The following is a 23,492-nucleotide window of genomic DNA, read 5'->3' on the forward strand; positions in this document are numbered from 1 at the left end:
TAAATATATATACGAGTATATGTAAATATCCGAGCACATATGTACTTATGTATGCGTATAAATTTAGACGATTGTGTGTGTTTATTTATTATCGTTTATTAAGGTTTTTATCACACTTGGGAGTTGGTGCGGTGCGTATGAGTGTTTTTTTCTCTAACGTTTGCATAAATAATATAAAAACCAATTAATTTGGTAACATATTGTTAAAATTCGTTACGGAAAAAATAGCTAAAAATAAAACTTATATATTTATTATAAATTGTGTAATATAACGAGAAAAAAATCAACACTTATGAAATAATAATTTTTTTGTTTCATTTTTTATGCTTTATATAGATATATCTATTCTATAGTCTGGATAATATATTATAATATAAGAAATTTATTTTTATATCTTTATTAGACAATTTAGTATTCTATTATTTTAATACTTTATAGAATATTATTATTATTCTATAAATTAAATTTAATTTTGATGTCAATATGACGGTAGTGACTATTTTACTTAATAGAAACTGTTGTATTGAATAGAGAGGTTTCGAAAAATAATACAATACAACAACAAATTTTCTTTTTTATATTATTTTAATTAATTGAATTTCTATCTGACCATTCAACTGTTTTGAGTATTGCCAAATACCCATCATCTATGGTCTAGGAATTTTTTCTTATATTTTTCCAATAATTTTTTGAGATTCATATGATTATTATGATTACAAGGTGAGATGAAAAAACTGCAACAAAGTAAAACGCCATAATTTTTTCATTTTTTTTAAATTTTATTGAATGAAAGCAAAAAATGTCGGAAATAACATCAAATTTGAGAATCGGTTTAGATTTGTTCGAATTGGCCACCTTTGGCACGAACTATGGCCTTCAAACGGCCAATGAAACCATCACACGCTGCCCGAAAGTGGCTCTGCGGTATTTTGTCCCATTCTCGGCGAAGCGCTTGCTTGAGATGATCGACACTTTGGTATTTTTTAGTTCCAACCTTGCTTTCCAAAATACCCCAGGCACAATAGTCCAACGGATTGGCATCCGGAGATTTTGGTGGCCATTGTGCGGTGGAAATGAAGCGAGGAACCTCATTTCTTAACCATTCTTGGATGGCGCGTGCTGAGTGCGATGGTGCTGAGTCCTGTTGGAATGTCCAAGGTCTGCGGCCGAAATGTTTGCGTGCCCAGGGCTTCAGAACTCCCTCCAAAATATTTTCGCGATAGATTTGCGCATTTAATTTGACACCACGGTCGATGAATACGAGCGGCGAGCGACCATCGGCTGTTATGGCGGCCCACACCATCACCATGGCCGGCTTTTGAGTTGTGATGGCCAACCGAAGTTGCAAATTTTCAGCTGACCTCTCTGGCAAGTAAACACGATCATTTTGTTTGTTTACAAACTGCTGGATAACGAATGGTTTCTCATCGGAGAAAACCAAATTCGGCAGTTCACCACTTTCGGCCAAGCGAAACAACTCTTTAGCTTTTTCGAGTCTAACTTTTTTTTGCGCATCAGTAAGATCTTGCACTTTTTGGAACTTGAATGGCTTTAGTCCAAGCTCATTTTTCAATATTTGCCGAATGGCATATTGCGATATGTTCAGCTCACGAGCCATTTTTCGTCCACTGCGACGCGGATTTCGTTCAATTCGCTTTTTCACTTTTCGAACCATTTCTGCCGATGTTGCTGTTTTTTTTCGTCCACTTCCTTGACGTCGGGCTACGCTACCAGTATCATGGTAACGAGCGATGGTACGAGACACAAAACATTTATTCACTTCTAAATGCTGGAGGGCTCTAACGATAGCCACTTGTGGTTTTCCAGCCAAATGCAAAGCAATCACACTATCACGCTTGAATTCCATCACAAATAACTTTTTTTTTGAAAAATTCCCACCAAAATGCTTTTGTGCGCTTGTAAACAATATAATGAGCTGTCACTAGAATAAATCTGACAGCTGTGGGACGAGCGGTTTAGAAATGACAGCAGTCTGAAGTTGGTTGCAGTTTTTTCATCTCACCTTGTATTTAAATCATTTTTTTTTTAATTTCGTTTTTCTATTGTAGAAGCATTATTTATTACATGATGTTATTTATTTCTTATGCATAGAATCTACTCTAGAAACGTTATATAGAGAAAGTTATGCTCAATTAATTAAAATAAAATAAAATCAATTTTGTTGTTGTAGTTCACTACTTTTCGAAACCTCTTTATTCTATAAATTATTAATATGCTATTGACATATTCAAATTAAAATGAATTTAATATCTTTATTTATATTAATTATTTTAGCATACTAGTTTACGACTTAGAGAATTTTTAAGATACGCGTAGTCTTAATTCAACAGTTACCTGCGTCTCGCCATTGCTCTTGTCTTAAGATATACCCGTTACTAGTGATTTGCCTTTCTTAGGATTTTCTGTGATATATGTATCAAGAGTCACCTCTAACTCTTTCACCAATATAACATTTTAATACAACCATTATAAAAAATATATGTGGGGTTATAGTTTTATGTTGTCTCAGTAAAATAATAATGTTTTAAAAAAAATTTTATTTCTATTATAATAAAAAATATAATAACGGTATTTTACAAAAAAAAATGGGTAATCGTTTATAATAATACATAAAAAAAATATAATATTTATTATTAAACAATTTATATATTGAATAAGTTTAAGTCCATTAGTGCTCTTGCTTTATAAGCTTATAATTAAACTATGTCACAAACTTCTAAATTAATGAAATTTATTTAATAAATTCATTTAATAAATTTCTTTAATAAATAAATAAATATATATTTGAAATAAAAATAAATAAATATAATATACGTATAAATATAAATATATAAATATAAATAAATATAAATATATAAGAAAATATAAATATATAAAATATATTTATATTATATATATATATTTATATATATATATTTATATTAATATTTATATATAATAAAAACAAACATTTTTATTATACCATATAATATTAGAAATATATAAATATCTATTGTACATTATATATATATATATTAAAAATATATTATAACATATATAAGTATATAACATATGCTAAACAAATAAAAATTAAACATTTGTTAAATATTTTTTAATATATTCTATTATATATTTTGACTTTTCGTGAGAGTCATCGTCAAGATCAGGATCTAATATAAATTAATATTAATAAAGAAGACTCGAAATATAGAATATATTAATAAATATTAAACAAACGTTTAATTTTAACTAAAAGTGACCTATAACCGTGTATAAAATATATAAAAAATATTATTAAAAAAATTAGTTCGTGAAACAAATTTGAAATTCAAAAATTAAATAAATAAATATGTATGTGAAAATTTTAAATTATAATATGATTTAAATATTATTAATAAAAAATATTATATTACTAAAAATATTTTAATTTAAATATAATATTTTTATTATAAGAATTAATTTATGTCTTTATTTAAAAAAAAATTTTGTTATTATATAATACAAAGTATATTTTATGTAAAAAATAAATAAATAACTACAATTGAAATGAAAAATATTTTTATTTAAATAAAATATTTTTAATATAAAATTTAAATTTTATTTTAATTTTAAACAAATATTTTTATTATATAATATAAAGTATATTTTATATAACAAATAAAAAAATAAATATATACAATTGAAATGAAAAATATTCTAATTTAATAAAATATTTTTATTATATAATTTAAATTGCAAATTAATTTAAAATAAATGTTATTATTGTATAATTTAAATTATATTATATTTAAACTCACCTAATTTTATGTTTAACAGAAATAAATATTTCTCTTCTCAAAAGTTTGCTTAAATATTATAATAAGACTTTTATAAATATTATATTGAATTTATTTAAAATTTTATTTCAAGTTTCGTTGTACTTTTAGTTTTGTACTTTCACTTTCGAACATTTAAGTTAAAATACTTGAAACACACTTTTTATCCACAAGCACTTAATACAGTAATTATACGTCTATTTAATTTTAAAACAATCGATAAAATAGTGAGTCGAATTAAATAATTTTTTATTAAAATAAAATATTTATAAAATTGTCACTAATTGAAAATTTAATTTTAAATGATTTTGTTTTTAGTTGTAATTTATATATTTTTTGAATTTAATTTGGTTTAAGTTTTCCCGCAAAATGCACCTTTTCCCACGACGGCAGGATAATGAATGATAGCAAATAGTAGAAACGTTAATGAAATAAGCCAACATATGTTGTCGTCAACTTACACTGAACCGAAACGCTTGCTTGAAAAAGCTCCACTGCCTTTGCAGATTTGTTTTGGTCTGCAAACGCGCTGCAGAAAAGCTCTCATCACTTTCTTATCAGTGGGCGATGTTTTTGCTGATACACAATCGCTCAAACATAGCCAGCGTGTTTACATTTTTTGATGTTACTTTGCATGCAGAACGGCGTATCAACAGTTTCGCTTACCTTGTCGGTCCTGCCCTTGAGTAAGGCATTCGTCAGTGCGCCTTTCTCCGTTCAATGGACTTCAACCTGTTGATTTGCAAATTGAGTTTAGCGCTTTTGTGTAAAAACTTAATGTACTTTTTTTTTATAATTTTTTTTACCCGTTCAAATCCTTTGTTTCGTAAAAAAATAATTTTTGCTTTGATTTGCGGCATATGTTGGTGCCAATCGGCATTACTCTGCGCCGCTCGCACCATGAGGTATATAGTCTTGAGAGCAGCTGTCGATTTGGATGCGCGTCTACAAAATTTAATTATTATTTTACCTTGTCAATTTAATGTCAGGTTTCTTTTTTACAATGTTGTGAAGGATGTAGATGGATGTAACTGTGGTCGGTAAACAGGATGTGGTTGTTTGCACTTTGGCGTTTAAAATGTAGGACACACTTCAAACGATTTATATTTTAATAGGCGTTCAATGGTTTTGCAAAGTTCTGCACTGCACTGGACGGAATAAAATGCTTCATAAATAATTGAGTGATAAAGTAAAATACCGAGTATAAAAATTAACAACTTTTTTTAAAAATAAAAAATAAAATTGTATAAAAAATAAAAAAACAAAATTATATTTAAAATAGAAATTAAAATTTTAATAAAATTTATATTGTTTTAAAAAAATATTCGAAGTGTGGTTTTTCGAACAGTAGTGAAACTACAACAACAAAAATTCATTTTATATTATTTTAATTAATTGACTTTTTGGCTGACCATACAGCTGGTTCGAGTATTGCCAAATACCCATCAACAGTGGTGTTAGAAATATTTCGTATATTTAATTTAATAATTTTTTGAAACCGCAAATATCAATCGTTGAAGTCGTACTCTGCCAAATTTGAAGCTCAGAGTCAGCGTACCTTAACAAACTGACCAAAGGCTGTACTTGACTTTTATGTTCGCACATTTTTCTGGAGTTTTGTTACTTTGCTATGAAAGTTTTTTATAAATTACATTTTACAAATAGCATTTAAAAACCGATTTAAATCTTTTCTCTCCTAAACTATTAATAATTGTATTATATATATGGTTTAAAAAATTCCAATTCAAGTTTTTCATAATTTAAATCATATTATAAAAAAAAATTAAATTTTAATACAATTTGTACTTTTTAAAAATAAAATAAATAAAAAAAACATAATAAAATGAAAATTTTTTACACGGGTGGAAGCTAAACTACTATTTATTGTGTTATTATATATATGGTTGGAAACCTTATCAAGTTTCCCATAATTTTAATTATATTAAAAAAATTTAAATTTTAATACAATTTTTATTATTTTAAAAAAAAATAAATTCGTAAGAAGTATAAAGTATAATAAAGGATCAAAAACTGACTTATAATATAACTCTGAACACTCTGAAATCATCAATACAAAGAAAATTAAGCATAAAAAATAAAACTCTACTTTATAAGCAAGTAATTAGAGACAAACTACTTTTTGGGTTTTTATATCTAATGGTAATGCTGACTTATCTACCATCAGAATATTGTATTGAGACGTATGCTTAAAGCTCTATGATATTTCACAAAGACCTATACACAAGGACCTAAGCGGCAATAGTACATCGTGGACAGAGCGCTAAAATTGTTTGATTCTATAGATGCACTAACTAATTCAAAGTTGTAACAAATGCAATATATATTTCATCAGAGGGATATATTCAAGCTATAACTGTATAAAATCACCTTAATAATCCATTATCGTATTTGAATGGAACACTTGTTATAGTGGATCACCCAAAGGATTACAGACGCAATTGATTAAAAAAACATCAGACAATACCTCGCTAATGAACTAAAGAAGAACAAATAACATGTTAAATGAACCTATAATCCGAGTACAAGGGTCCTCCATGTATCTCTTATAATTTTCAAAATATATAAAAAAATGTAAGTTTTATTGTATTATTTTTACTAATTTAAAATATATTGAATTTCAATCCGCTACTTTTCATTTTGGGACACACTACACCGGCATTTTGGGACACACTACATAATTGTCACCATAGGTTTTTAACGCTTTCAGAAAAATATATATTAAAGTAATATATAGAGTAATATATAATAATACAGTATTGTAGTAATATATAATACAGTATTATTGAGCACCATTTAATGCCCTGATCTAAAACATCCTAAGCTACTGTCATTAATATAAAATATTATATATGAAATAGTCTTTCTCAAGCAGAAATGTTTTTGACTTCATTATACGGATATATGATTAAATTCAAGCAATTTTTACCAAAGATATTAATTATATATACGGGTTATTATATTATACGAAGACATAGGGGTTAGAGAATTGAATATTATACCTAATGACGTCATAAACGTTTCTTATTTCGTAAAAGATCAGCGGTTATTTAATGGAAACCAATATATGGTACATAAAAAACTCCTTCGGAAGAAACTTCTACAAGACTATAGGGTAATGATATAAGAAAAATTAAGAAAACAATTTCGCAAACATTTAAGAAAAATAAGGTTTTCAGCAAAAAAAAAAGAATGGAGAAATAATCCAATATAGGGTTATGTGTAGGAGCACTAAATAGGGTTTTAAAATTCCCATACTCAAGTAGGCAAGAAAACACATTAAATAGCGTATTAAAGTACGTTAAAGCAACTATACTATTAATAGGTACAGAAATTGTCTTCTTTGGATAATTAATTTCAGAGATATGTAGTTTATATGACTGCATTCTCTTTTCTAAGCTTTTTTTTAATACTTATTGCTCTGTTAATACAGAAAATACAACCTTCCACACTTCTTATACGGTTTTCTTTGTTTCTCTAATCAAGGAATGAATCATCTACTACTTTTTTGTTGTTTGAACTAAATACACCCTTATTAAATGCAAAATATAATATTGGCATTAACCGAATATCATCGTTAATGTCCAAAAAATACCTAAAAAATCAAATAAATTTTTTTAACAAATTATATAAAATATTATAAATAAAACCATTAAAACAAATTCTTAATTTTTTCTTTCTAGTAATAATTTATTAATTTTTAATTTATTTGTTTTTAACATCATATATCATAAAGTAACTATTTTAAAATAAATATTAATCTTAAGGCACTTTAGATTAATTTTTATAAATATTAAATAATATTTATAAAATATTAAAATAAATAATTAATAATAAATATAATTTTTAAATTAAAGTAATTAAAGAAAATTTAAAATTGCTGATAGAAATTTATATTTTATTTTGTAGAAAAAATGGTTGTAACAAAACAATTTTCTTTAAAAATTAAAAAAAAACTTAACATAATTAAATTCTTACATAAATATTAATTCGAGAAAAATTCGATTGTTTAATAGCTGAAAATGTACGGTAATAAAACAAATATAATATAAAAATACTGGGATGCACAAGAGCATAACATTATTTTTGTACAGTATATATATTTATATGAATAATTACAAATACGATTAACGACTACACTTACAATTATTTCAAACACACTTACACTAAGTTTAAAATTACAGTCCATACATAAAACTAAGCTTAGAATTACAAATTAATTTTTTATAAATAAATTTTATTCATTTATACACTATAAACATACTATAAATATGGCTCATCAATATGGCTTATATATGACTTGAGCAATTTGTTAATACCAATTCCTTTTTTTTTTGTTTTTTTTTTTAATTAGAATATTAAGTTTACAGTCTTTGCCAGCCACATTGTAGGTTGTTATTAGTGGTATTCCTGGTACCATTTGTTACTGGAAATTCATTAAAATTTGTTGGCATAGTGGCAAAGTTATTATTTTGTGTAATTTGTTGTTGTTGATGTTGTTGTTGATGTTGATGATGCGGTTGAGTATTTTGTAAATGTACAGGTGATGTTGGTGAGGTTGAACTTACGGCAGCACAGGATATAGTTGGCGGTTGGGTACGTCTAAAAATATATAAATGTATTAATAATTTTCAAAGAAACATAAATCTGAAAAATGCTACGCAAAATAGGAATTATTACCATATTTTTTTCAGTGCAGTTTTTTTGAGTATTTCCAAAAATTCTTAATATGCAGTTAACATTATACTTTAAAAAAAATTTTTTTTTTTAATTTATATTGCAAATTAAAAAGGTTTAATTAAACAATTCATATTGAAATAAATACATTAATACTATAAAGTGAAAAATAAAAATTATAATAATAATAGTAAATAAAACTGAAAGCAAACTAAAATAATAAACTGTATCTGATTTAATAATTTAATGGCACAATATGTAGTTTTAAACATTTTAATAAATATACAATCAATACAAGACTCTGATTATTAATTTAGCTGATTGAAAATTTAATTTTTTTTATAAAATAATAAAATTTTATAGTTTGTTTTTATTTTATACAAAATTTGGACAGCAATTTATTTGTTAATATTGAATTATAATTTCAAATAATATAGAAAAATTGGTTTCAGCAAACTATAATGTATAATCAAAAATATATAAAAAAAATTGGAATAGTTAAGTTAATTTATATAGCTGTGATTTATGTGCTTGTCAAATTTAAAACATAGACTCTTATGTTAACCCATTGAATTAAGACCATATTAGATTAAAAATTATATACGAAATATTAATATAAATAAATTTGATATTTAAAGTCAATTATGACGAAAGAAGCTATTTTCTTAATATAAATTATTTTTTAATAAAAATGTTAACTGTAGTGAATTGCAACAACAAAATTTTTATTAATAATTAATTCTGTTTGGGCTATACAGTTACAAAATGCCCCGTCACTGTTTTTTTTTGTAGAAATATATATAGAGAATTATATTTAATAATTGATAAATAATTTGAACTTGTACCCTGTCAAATTTAAAGCTCAAAGTCATTGTCAATTAACCAACTGATCCAAAAAGTTGTATTAAAATTAAAAGTTAAATTATTAAACCTAATTAATTTGATTATTTTGTTATTCATAAATTTATAATTTTCATCTATAATGTAATATAACACAGCAAGTGATTTTATTTTTGAACTTTCACAGCAAATTCACAAAATTCCACGGTTTTCTTTTTAGGTCAGTTGACTAATTAACACTAACTCTGAGCCTCAAATTTAAAACTAATAAATATTTTCAAAACCCACTAATGAGATATTTGACAATCACAAAAAAAAATTACCGGATTAAAAATTAATTTTTGTATTGCATTTTTTTACTATTACACCCCCTTTTGAAATTTTTTACTCTAATAAATTAATGCCAGCGCAGAAGTAAATTTACATTGAAAGAAGCAACATTACATAAATGTGCAGTTCTAACTGCTACAGTATTTTTATTCTAATATAATATATATATATATTGTGTATTAATTGTATATCTTAAAGTGCGACTGTGTTTGTGTTTAGGTTTTATAGTGCTTTATATTATATAAAATATTTTACTAACTGTTTCCAAAATAATGTAATTATTTTTTCGTTTTTTTCTCTAATCTATTAACTTTAACTTTTAGATTTACAGTCACAGTTGGTTTTTTGCTAATAATATATAAAATAATGACAGTATTAAAATCAAATTTAGATATGTATATATAAATAAATACTAAATATAAATATTGTATTCAAATATTGTATATAAATGGTATACAATACACAAATGAAATTAATATAATAAAATAAATTAAATTAAATAAAACAAATTCAATAATTAAATAAATAAAATAATAAAATAAATAAAATAATATAAAATAAAATAAATAAAATAAACGAAATAAACAAAATAAGTAAAGTAGCAAAATAAATGAAATAAATAAAATAAATGAAATAAATAAAATACAATAATAAAACAAAAAATATTAATAAAATTAATAAAATAAATAAAAAAAATAAATAAAGCAAAATAAAATAAATAAAACAATTAAAATAAATAAAACAAATAAAATAAATAAAAAAATTGAAATAAATAAAATAAAATAAATAAAACAAAAAAAATAAAATAAAATAAAATATATTAAATAAAGTAAACAGAACTTTTTGAGGACAGGTATTTTTATTAAAGCCATTTGTTGGCTTCGCTGCGCAGTAATCCCCAAATTGCTGATATAGTGCCGGCAAGCATTTACCGATAATAAAGATTCTCGTAAACGTAGAACATAGAAATCACACATAATGATTCTACATACATCCTGAACGATACCCCGCCGGACAATCTAAAACACTAATTTAACATAATTTTACACCGTGCGTTTAATCAAAAAGCGACTATTTTTAATAAAATATTTAATATCTACACAAGTTTTTGTTATTCTTATTTTTAAAAAAGTTCTATTTACTTCGGAATACATCTGATATATAAATGTTAAATATCAATGTAATATTATAGTGTTAAATATATGAATGTAATATTAAATGTAATATATAATGTTAAATATAAATGTAATATTATATTGGGAAATATAAATGTAATATTAAAATGTTAAATACTGATATGATATGAAATAAAAAATTATTAGTTAAAAGAAATTATTTGTTTGTTATTCAAACAATCAAATCATATATTAAGAAAGAAAATAAAGACATAAAAGATTGATAAACTGAGTATATATATAATAAGTGATGTATAGAGAAATACTTATTTTTTTTAATGTTATAAAAATTTTTTTAAATAAATAAAGGTATAAAAACGAAATAAAACACAATTAAACTATGTTAATCATATTTATAAGAACTGTATTCATATTTTATTTCTTCAAAATGTTTTTACAGTTCTCGACTTCGATACTTAAAATAATTATTAAATTTTATAAATATTATAAAATACTATTCACTCAATACATTAAATACCCCATATTAATATAATATAAATTTTAATTAAAATAAAAATCTTACTTTTGTTGTGTAATGGTAAATACTGATTTTGACACAATACGTTTCCCTGATTTCCAAACACGTCCAATATATTTCATGCGTTGTATGGCAATTATAGCTAATGCAACAGTCCTATTTCAATAAAACCATAAATGTAATTATATTCATTATATATTTATAAGAAAAAAAGACTTACTTAAATAGCTTCTCTTTGTTTGGTTTCTTTTGTGTTGCTACACTTCGTCCAGAGTACGCTAGAGTACGTTCTTCCAACGCCTGATAGCTTTGTAACGAAACCTTCAGATAACGCTTTTGATATACAAGCGCTTTTCGATGTGACTCGACACGTAAGTAACGAGCTAGCAAATAATTACAGCGTTCCTCAAGTTCACTTACATTAGCTTGTCCACCGATTTGAGCCTCTAGTTCTTCACATTTCTTTTGTAATTGTCGTCGTTCTTCCACCATAAATTGTACTGTCTCAGCCATTTGACGATTCTCCTGCGTATTTTCTGCTAGCAACATATTTATTTCTTTCATTTTCAGTAAAAATTGTTGTGGCACTGTGTCGTCTCCAGCTATATTAGCTAATTTGCTATTAGCATTTGCTAAAGATTCTGCAAGTTTTGCTTCCCGCTGCGCAGAACGCTCAATATCGTAACGCAACTGTGAGACATGTTTGGTTAAACTTTCACGTTCCTGCACTACTGTTTCCAGACGTAATTTTAATTCTTGTATTTCAGCAAGAAGTTGTGCATTTTCCTTTTGTTGACGTTCACGACGTGTGGTGCGACGTGTTTCTGTTTCTTGCATCGTAGCCAGACGAGATTCAAGACTCTCAATCTCTTGTGTTTGTAAAGTTAAGCGTTCTTGTAGATGTTCGCACTCTAATTCAGCGCTGTCCTTATCTCGTAGCAAAGTTTCCATTTCTTTTTTCAACTTATCGCTATATTCAACGCGTTCCTTTAGTTCTGATTCGTAACGCTGACGTTCTCTTTCTCCACTACGCTGTAAATCTGCATACCGCTCACGTTCGCGTTCATTTTGTGCTGTCATCAATTTAATTTCTCTACGCAAACGTTCTGCTAATTCAGTTTCATAGTCAGAAAGTGAACGTGGCGATTTACGTGGCGAATCATTTGGAGATTTAAGTAGCAGCGATGAATTTCTGCGGCTTTCAGCACGTTGCAGTGCTGTCAACTGAGTCTGTAGACGATCACAACGTTCCCTTTCATTATCAAGTTGTTTATTTAGATCATCTTCTTGATCCAAAGCAGTCTCTAAACGCTTTCGCATTGCCTCAATAATCACCACATCTTGTTCTTGAATTTCTTGTGAATGCTGCTTTTCAAGCAACAGTTCTCTGCGTATAATTTCATTTTGTTCACGTTCAACTGCTACTTGTACTTTTAACGCTTCTAATTGATTTAATAACTCACGTTCGCCAGTGAAGTTTTCATCATCAGTACCTTGGGATTCATGTTTTAATTGACTTTCCTTATTTAAATGCTTGGAATCTAAATTGTTCTCTTCTTCACTTTCAATAGCTTTTAAAATACTTGAATCCAGCTGTGCAGAGTAGTTCAGTTCTTTTTCGACTTGCTGTGCGATTTCATCAACTGAATATTGCTTAGAACTATTTTCACTGTTTTGTTGTTGTCGCAGTTTTTCCACTTCTCGTTCCAAACTGTCAATCTGTCGTTGTAGACCAGTGATATTATCTTCGGATATTGAAAGTTTTGTAGTTAAGAGTAGCAAACGTTCATCTTTCGCTTTAATTTCTTTATTAAGATTCTCAATTTCTTGTTTACGAGATTCAAGATCCTGCACTGTGTTCTGGTGTACCGAATTTATTGATTCGAATTCCTTGCGCAAGTTTTCACGTTTATTCACTTCAGTTTCTATAGTGGTCAGAACTTTTAATTCCAGTTCTTTAATACGTGCATTAGAGCGCTCCTCTAATTCTACGGAATATTTAGTCTTTTCTTCTTGATCCTTTAGTAACTCTGTTTTTATTTTGTTATCTTTTATTAGTTCTATATATTTTTGTTCAAGTTCAGTTTGTTTTTGCTCGAGTTGTGCAATTGCTATTAATTTTGCTGAAATTTCTTGTTGTAATTCAGTGCACTTCTTATTATCTGACTGCAGTTCTATAAATTCTTTTTCTTTATTTTGCAATTCACCTTGCACTTTCTCTAATTGCTCCTGTGTTGTTATTAAACTCTTTTTCAACATTTCTAATTCGCTGTCTTTAGCTACACGAAGTACATCCTTTTCATGTTTTAAATCAGTTAATTTTGTTTTAAGTTCACTGATTTCAGTTTTCATTTTCTCAATATTTTGCCTTTCTAAGTTCATATCAGGAGTCTTAAGTTTAGAATCTTCTGTCAAAGCTGAGAAATTTATTTGACGTGGTACCATTGGTGGTGTCATAGTAGCACCAGATTTTTGTGAAGCTTGTAATAAATGTGGATCCTGGAAATAATGTGGATGTTGAAATGTATTAGCAGGATGTAATGTTGCGAAACCGGAGAGATCCTCTGTACGTTTATGTGTTAAATTTGCAACAGCTTCCTTTGAAGTTTCCTATATTAATTTAAAAATAATATACAATTATTTATATGTACCATATAATTCATTTTATACTCTTACCATAGTTTGATGGAAGAAACCACCATGTTCTTCTGGAACTAATAACGGTGAGTCTATGTTATTTAAAGCAGCTCTACGTGCAACATCAGGTTCATCGAACTCAGTTATAGAAACAATATCACTAAGTGTACGTGCACTTAACTTATTGCTTGCATCTTCTCTTCCGGCACTTTTAGGCACTACACCACCAAGTGAGGAAGCCTGACTAAAATCTAATGCCGCTTGTAGTTCTTTTTCCTTAGATTCAAGTTGCTCTTTAAGATGATCGATTTCTTCATTTTTATCGGCTAGCATTGTTTCCATTAAATCTGGAACCGCTAATTTATTGATCATATCATTCTTAATTTTTGCTTTTAATTTCTGTATTTCATTATTCTTTTGTTTAATGTCTTTTTCCAAATCATCAATTAAACTACGATCAGGTTGCTTCTTATTGATTATTTCCGCTTCCAATTGTTCAATGATCTTCTTACTCTTCTCTATGTTTTGCTTATTAATCTCGATCTCTTTGTCACGAGAGGATAAGGTTTCTTGCAATGATTGCACATTTGTTTGTAGATCATGAATACGTAATTTAAGATCAGACGTGCTCGCATATTGCAGTTCTTCTGCACGTTTGCGTTGTTCTTCAAGACGGGTCTGTAGCACTGATATGCGCTGCGATTGCTCTGACATGCGTTCTTGGAGTGAATCACGCTCATGCTGAAGTTCCTAAATAAAATTGAAAGTAGAAAAATTTAATTAATTTTTATTTAATTATTAACTCGACTATCGAGAAAAGAATCATAAAAAACATATTATTTTTGGCATTTTATAAATTTTGATAAGCAATATGAATGCTCTGCATATAAACAATAGTGACTCTTGACTCACTGAACCAATGTAAAATTTTATTAAATTAAATTGAAGCAATGAGAAGTGTTTATTATGACATTTAACACTTTAAAATTTAATGTCCCATTTGACTTGTAGAGGAATTATTGCTGTTGAACATTTTAAATTTTTTAAATTTTTTTTTTTTTGCTACTTTAATGCAATTTGCATATTTGCGGTTTTTATTACTGGGTTGGACTGTTTTCACTCGATTCTTCACATTCACATGAAGTCAATCTTTTCAAATTTTCAAGTGGCAATTTACATTTTAATTGATAAAATGAAGTAGAAAATGTCGATTATAATGAGTTTGTTTATTGCATGAGCTTATGCAAATGTATTTTATATGCAGAGTAAAGATGCATTATAAAAATGAGAGTGGAGGTCAATAGCTTGTAGAAATTAAAAAAAAATCAATGGGAAATGTATTCAATTCGAAATTGTTGAAATTAATATTGCCTACTGGAAGAAAAATATTATTAACAAAAACAAAAATGATTAAGAAGTGTATTGATTCAGTCTATGTTTAATTGAGTAATGAAAAAGCTTATAAATTATTTGCGCAGAAATCATTATTAGAGCTGCAAATTCATGAATGGACCTCGAAATGTTCTATGGGATATGTAGTCATACTATAATCTTAGACAATTTATTTATAGATTTTCCACGCCACACGAAAATTTTGAAATTTTCCCAATTTTATACACATATTAAGTAAGAGTGTCATTATACTTAATTACCCTGCAAAAGATTCTCTCAAATAGAGCCCCATCCCTTGTGATGTATCTTAGTCAGAACGCTATATAAAGGCCTATGTACCTAAAAATGAAGCAACTACCATGAGTTGCTCCCCTACGGCAAAACTCTTAACTCGAAACTGTACTGTCTAACTTAGTATTGGACTGTCTGAAGGAAGCATTCGCCCAGGAACGCCCAACTTTGCGTAATAGGAGAGGACTTGTGCTCCATCAGAACAACGCCAGGCCACACACATGACTAGCCAAAAGATCCAGGAGCTTGATTAGAAAGTTCTTATGCATCCACTTTAGAGTATCCGGCAGCATCTGTTCCTGTTCATAGCGAATGATTTTTCTGGTGAAAAATTCGCTTTAAGAGAGGATTGTAAAAATCAACTGTCCCAATTTTTTGCCAATATAGATTTTTATGAGACGGGTATAATGAAATTATCTTCAAATTGACAACAACTTATCAAACGAAATGGCGCTTATTTGACCTAAATCGGAACATTCTAATTATTGTAAATAAGCCTTTATATTCGAACAAAACTGATGGATTTCTTTTTACTACACCTATTAATAATATCGCTTCAATATACACCTTTTCTTATAAATATGTCTTCCCAACATGTTTGTATATAATACTTCTCAAGTATTATAAAAGTAGATGCTTTATTTTTCAGGAATATAACTCATTCGTTTTCACAACCCAGCTTTTATCATCTTTCCTTCTTCTAAATGGTTTCCGCTTCCATTACTTTAATAGGGCTTAAAATAGACGTTAACTTACATTTCTCTTTATAACCGTTACTTAAGAGATTTCGACCATAGAGTCTACTCTTGGCTTTTAGTTAACTTAACCCTTATCTTACACATTTACCGTGATTTTAGGCCTTATTTTTATTTAGCATATAGGATCCGACAACGCCAATGTAGAATGTTACCTTCGAGTGGTGTACGTTCGAGTATAACTTTGTTGTGAAAGGAGCCTTGTAGTTGGAGGCATTTTTTTCCCCATAAGCGACTACACAAGGTATCTCCGGATGGCAAAACAATGAACGAACTTGAACAATGAATCAACATGTAGAACATCGTTGTTGGACGTCTAAGCGAAACGAGGGGCCGATATAGACAGTGATCACCATCTAGTTGTCTGTAATATTCGCATTAAAATCGCAGCAGTCAGGACTTAACTCGAAAAAACACCAGGCAAATTTGGCACAGGAAAGCTATGTTCGGCTCAGAACCAGAAAGATTACGTAGAAGCAGGCAAAAATCGAATTGAAACAGATATCTTTCGATGAGATAACAAAAGGAATAACAAATGCATAAAATGAGATGAGCGCACAGTTACTAGGATTTGAAAAACCTAAAAACAAATCATGGATGTCGCAGGAGATATAGGGATTAATAGAGTAATACAAAATGCTGAAAATCAGAATGCTAAATCTAAATAATTTTATCGAGTGAACTATCAAAGAAAATAAAATACAAAAAGGGGCCCTGTGCTCCATTGGGAGATGATGGTAAGAGAGATTTTATCTGTACGTATTCAGGAATTACGGGATTTCGATCATGAGATAACGGGATCATGAATAATGGATAATTGGATTTCGATCATGGACTCTTAATGGACTACTATTTACAATGTTTTCAGGATGTGGTTACGTCAGTTAAATAAAGTCTCATGCTATGGCTTTTGTTACTTTCCATCTACTATAGAAAAGTATAACCAATTGAAATCATGAGAAGATATAACTCTTTTTAATTGGTATTGATTTATTATAACAAAACCAAATTATAATTACACGATATTAAGCTTTTGTGTGTTAGTTTTTCTAGAGATAAAAGATAGAAGTTAAAGACAAAAAATAGAATAAGATAACGTTCAAAAAGAAAAGTTTAATGTTATTCACTGAAAATACTTCATAACAGAATATTTTTCAGAAGCTGGTATTGCTTTAGTTTGACTCATGATTCGAAGCAAAGGGTCGACTCTTTAATACAATAAAAAACATTAACAACAACATTGAGAAAATTAATTATAGCACCAAACCACATATATTGTAGATTGTTTTACTAAGAAACTCAGATAAAAGATATAAACTGCACTTATACATTATACTGTACTTAAGTATGTTAAACATTTGTTAAACCACTTCAAGGGAATTATACGTATATATAAAGAACACTTCTCGATAAACGCAACTTGAAGGCGAGATCGCAAGTGTAAATTATGAGTATGTGGGGTTCGCAAATAAATTGAAATTGTAGCTCAGATTGAAAGCTTGGTTTATGTTCAAGTAACAAAAAAAAATATATAGAATGTATGAGATGCCATGAATGTGTGACCATTGTGCATTTTGGGATACTAAAAGAATATACAACACACAACACAATTTACTTTGTAGCTGCTAAAATTGCGCTCTTTGTTGTTATTTTTTGCTGGATGGAATTCTGTTAGGGGAATGAATTTTTTATCACTCAATTTAAGCACGAAAAACGTATCATGAGATCAAAAAAAAAAAATTTAAGTGATTATTTCTAAAGCAATGAATTTTTATGCGGGTGTTTGTGTGATAATTGAAAATATAAAAAAAAAAATTTACTTTGGTGAAAAAAATATATATCAGATACACAAGTGATAAATCCGAAAAACAAAAACTAATAAAAAAAAACGTTAAAAATATTTTTAAGTTATAAAAGCCTATTTATTTTATGCATTTTCTCAGATGATTTAGTTTGGAAATAGCAACTTCCTTATAGTGCAGAATGATAAGCAACATATGTAAATGTTTTATATGAAATTAAAGATAGACAAATTGTAAACAAATTTTTTTAGCCTAAATAAGATTTCTATTTACACATTTTGGTTTTGATTAATGCATTTTTAGAAGTTGCGTAAAGTTTTTATTGACGTTTTATAAACAGTGTTTCATCGACTGCGGTTTACTTTAGACATATACGATTGCAATTGAAAACACAAAATTGAATTATTTTTAGTCATTAATTATTCATGTTCTATGAAATAAAAGAATTATAAACTATTGTTCAACAATATTTAAAAAAAATAAATAGTAGAGGATTTTTCTTTTAGTATAATATACTAAGAGGTTGTTCTTAATTTTTACTCTAATATCTATATATTTTTTCAAGTCGTTTAAACAAAATCAGATATAAACATTAATATCTTGTTGAATATTGTATATATCTTTTCTAATAATAATTTACCAAAAGTAAAGGACAGCAAAAAAAAACCACACTATAATACTTAATATCAATTAAAACACGTCTAAGGAATGAATTATCAAAAATTTGTAGTCAGCTTTTCATAAAATTACAATGACCAAATACCTATTTTAGTTATTAGGAATATACAGGGGATATCTATAAACTTAACATTTATCAAAATGAATTTCTCTAAACCTTAAATTATAGTACATATATGAAGAAAAAAGTATTGAGAATTGAGGTTTGAGGAAAATGCTGGGGTAGTATACCACGTACCACCCTCAATCATCTTCATTCTTTACACATATTTGTTATTATGATTAGCTAAAAAGCAAGAGTAGACTTTATGATCTTAAAATTAACGGTTGTAAGCTAGCCCTATTAAAATAAAGGGTCAGAACCTGAAAAGGTTTATAATAAAGGGAAAATGATGTAAATGTCATCAAAGTTTAATTTTATTTGAATCTATAGTTATCATACAAAGGCTAAGAACTGTTTTTAAGCATATGCGAAATGAGCAATAATATGTAGCAAAATTTGTAACCAAAAGAAATATTAAAGAATATAATTTGATAAGATAAGAATATGATAAGATAAGAATATGTTAAGATAAGAATATGATAAGATAAGAATATAATAAGATACTTTAAATCGCAGTGTATATTTTTGGGCCGCTTAGTACAAAAGCTAGCCGGGTTGGCAATTGTGGGAATTGAAAAACAACATGCAAAAAAATGATAATAATTCGATGGACTTTTTAGTCGACTTAAAAAGTATAGAAACACAGAATTGGACAAGAGGGGCGGAGATAGAGAGCGATAAAGAAACATGGTCACTAAATCTCTGTTACACTTCGGACTAGTATGCTAAAAATGAGGATGAAGTATTCAAAAAATGAACATAAATTATTTAGTGCCATTTATCTTATACTTATAATGGATTCATAAATAATAAAAAAAAGCATAAATAACTGATAAATAACTTATAAATAAATATAAATAAATAAATCTTATTTCTATAACCACATCAGTGCTTAGGCACAGAATTAAGTAAAGAGAACATCTTGGCTTATCTTTGCATTAATAATTTTACAAATGTGTATATATATTGAATGTATATTTTTATGCATTTTTTTTTTAAATAACAGATATAAAAGAAAACTGACACAAACAAATTATTAATACAAAAAAAGTAGCAAATCTTTCCTAAGAATAAAAATTAGATCAAACTGGGCGCCAAAAAACATTACAATAAATTGTCATTTTTTTCTGTAAATTTGCATATATGTCCTAATTACTAAATTTATATCTACAGCAATCTACATACAACATAGTCCAAGCATAAATAAGTAAGATAGACATAATCTGATACTATTTTTAAAGTTGGAAAACATAAAGTAGAACGCACTACTCATACGATTTAATAATTTATACGTTTCATTTACATTAGAAATAAAGTATAAAAAATATAAAGCTGGCAATTAAAGCAAGACAAGTCAATTTTTAAGTAATAATTATTACATTTATGATATATAAAAAATACATAATATATGTATATATAAAATATACAAAATATATTATAAGCGTTTATACATGGATGTTTTTTTTTATACAATATTAATGAAACACATCAATAATAAAGTAAGAAAATAAATTTTTTCTAATGTTTTTTGTCGAATGTGACGCGTCTTATGACTAAAAGAAACTATTATAAGGGTTCGAACAGTAATTAAGAAACAACAACAAAAATGTTAATTAATTTATTGATATTTGGCTGTTCATACAATACTGTTTTGAGTATTGCCAAGCACTCATCATCAGTGATCTTAGGAATTACGAATTTTTTTTTAAGGAAACTTTTTATAGTCAGTTTATAGTCAGTACATAATTTGTTCGACTGCAAGTACCAGGCTTAAAACTCTTGCCTTTCAAATTAGAAACGATAGCTAATCATTTTTTTCCACAAGCCTGGTTTCCTGTACAGCCTTTTCTTACTTAGAATGCTGAAAGCGAATTGTTTTAATTGTGTAAATTTAAAATGTTGATCTATACGACATTGCTGAACAAACAATATTTTCTTTATATTATTTTCCAAATATTTACGTTCAATTAAAACTTCAAACCAACTCCAACTACTTTCAAGAGATGTAATTGATGTGGACAACAAAAATATTAAATATAATAAAATCAATTTTAGGTTTATATGATTTGATTTTTAAAGTCAGTTATGACAAAAGAACCTATGTTCTTATTTGAAACTATTATTTTGTTAGAGAGGTTTTATGAACAGTAAATAAATTTTTGTTGTTGTAATTTACTAATGATTATATGATGTAATATTTAAAATATTGTTTTTAAATAATTTATTAAAATTATGCAAAGTTTTTAAAAGAGTTTGATAAAAACTAAACAAAATAATTGCTCAAAATACATAAATTCAAGTAAAAAATAAAAACATATTAATTTTCTATGTACCGCAATTTCAATTTAAATTTAAATTATGAGTTCATTTAAAGATAATAAATTAAGATTAAATAAGACAAATGCAGGAAAATATTTAAAACAAAAACATACGATTTAAATGACAAGAAAAAAAATAGTGAATACGAAAAAATAAGAAAATAAAAAACAAAAATATAAAAAGAAATATGCTGTTAAGTAATACAATATAAACAATAAAATTAATATTTAAAGATGAGAAATGCCACCAAATAAAATTTGGAAATTTGTCAAAATACAGTAGACATTCACAAACTAGAACCAATTTTGTTTTTAGAAATATTGTAAGTTTCGTACATTTTTTCTTATACAAAATATTCCTTCCACAATAGCAAAAATAACGATTTTGGTGATTCCCCGTTTACAGTTTTATTGTACTGATTAATAACATACGTGCAAAAAACTAGAAAAAAAACCAATTTGACCAATTTGTGAGAGTCCACTGTATTGGAAAAAAATCTTTGTCTAAATAGCGGATATAAAAGACAAAAACAAAAATATTTTTTTGAGTTTAAAAATGTTTTTGTTTCATTTGTTTAAGTTTTTATTTTTCAGAATTTATGCTTAAATTTCATTGAAGGTATTTTTAACTTACATTGAACGGCGCAAATCTTAAAACTTTTGGCATGGCTTTTGTATGTTGATGGAACATATTAATTTTATTTTTTTAAATTTTTTTATTTTTTTTAATATAAATAATATTAAAAATATTTAATTAGCATATTTAAAGCATTAATAGCACTAATCAATTTTTAATTATAACACTCCCAATTGTTAATATCACTTTTTCATTTTGTGTTCTTAATTTAAGTTTATTTTTAAATCTATTTTTTTAATTATTTATCCCATCAAAAAAAAAATTTATTTAAATATATCTTTGGTTTTATATGCGTTCCACAATATGAAACCGCATGAACGATGCAAACAGGAAGACTAAATCATAATACAACAGCAAGCGACCGTTAAAGTCCACAGCATGAAAAAAGGCACATCAATGATCAATTAATGATGGCGTAGTGTGGGGAAGCAATGTGTGTCGTTTTATAAACATCATATTTTGTTTTTGTTTTGGTTTCATGAGAATGAAAAAAAAATAGAAATAAAAAAATTATAACAAAATGAAATGAACCAAGGCACACGACTTTATATATAAACGCTCACATAAAAGTTCTTCATAGAAAGTAAAATTATTTTATATGACGAACGATAGTTTATTTTGAAAAAAATTCAATTAGCTTTTCACCACACATGAATATTCACCAAAAATTGTTAATTTAATTTTTTTTTAAAATTTTAAATAGAAACTCACCACACAAGCGGCTCGCATCTGTGTTATTTGCATTTCGAGATCACGTATGCGTTTAATGGCAGCTTCTTCTACACGTGAATGTTTGGAGAGTTTGTCTGCGATGCGTTGTACACCTTCCATAGTGAGTGAATGTTGACGTGGTGATGGATGAACTGGAGATAATTGCGGTGGGGATACCATTGTAGTGGGTAATGATGCTGCACGTGCACCATGTACAGACACATCTTCAGTCACGCTGATACTGCAAGAGTTTAATGAATCTGTATTATGTAGCGACTCCAATGTTTTAGTTTTATTGTCAAGAGTGGTTTCAATATCGCGTAGCTGTCAAAAATAAATATTAAATTGAAATAAAAATAAAGTAGAAGAATTTTACATATTTTTTTATAATAATTTAGGAAGAAGAAAATTTTAAATAAGACAATAAATAGTAAATAAATAAAATAAATTATTAGATTATTATTATAATTCGAATATCAAAGCGTTGTTTTCGACAAAAAAAAAGAAAAATAATTAACTTTGAAATAAATAAATAATATTTTAATAAATTATAAAAATTATAAAATAATTATTTCACGGGCTAATTGGCCAGTTTTTAAATAATGATATTTAAAAAAAAAAAAAAATTAATTTTTATTATTTAGTTTTATAAGATTTTTATTGTACCCGATATAGATTATAGTCGAAATATTGGACAATAAAAATCTTATAAAACTAAATAATAAATTTTATTTTTTTTTTTAAAAAAATATCATTATTTAATAACTGACCAATTAGCCCGTGAAATAATTATTTTTAAAAAAAATTTTCTTTTGGTCATTAAAACATTTAATTA

The 23,492-nt window shown here is 26.9% G+C and overlaps 1 protein-coding gene across 7 annotated transcripts in view; it reads right to left on the bottom strand.

Moving 5' to 3' along the window:
* Positions 1-8,171: 8,171 nt before the first annotated feature.
* LOC119668982 (golgin subfamily A member 4) overlaps positions 8,172-23,492 on the bottom strand; it is a 61,335-nt gene continuing 46,014 nt past the window's right edge. For 6 of the 7 annotated variants that reach the window (XM_038078699.1, XM_038078698.1, XM_038078697.1 and 3 more), the window contains 5 exons: positions 22,658-22,981; positions 14,010-14,720; positions 11,554-13,943; positions 11,379-11,489; positions 8,172-8,435 (listed from right to left, as the gene is read on the bottom strand). In XM_038078699.1, the coding sequence (XP_037934627.1) occupies positions 8,198-8,435; positions 11,379-11,489; positions 11,554-13,943; positions 14,010-14,720; positions 22,658-22,981 (3,774 nt within the window). In that variant the 3' untranslated portion in view covers positions 8,172-8,197. Of the gene's footprint in view, positions 8,436-11,378; positions 11,490-11,553; positions 13,944-14,009; positions 14,721-21,943; positions 22,026-22,657; positions 22,982-23,492 lie in introns of those variants that run through there. The other variant, XM_038078701.1, reaches the window with a different exon arrangement.

This window comes from Teleopsis dalmanni, chromosome 1 (genome assembly GCF_002237135.1).
Source record: "Teleopsis dalmanni isolate 2A chromosome 1, ASM223713v2, whole genome shotgun sequence".
NCBI lineage: Eukaryota > Metazoa > Arthropoda > Insecta > Diptera > Diopsidae > Teleopsis > Teleopsis dalmanni.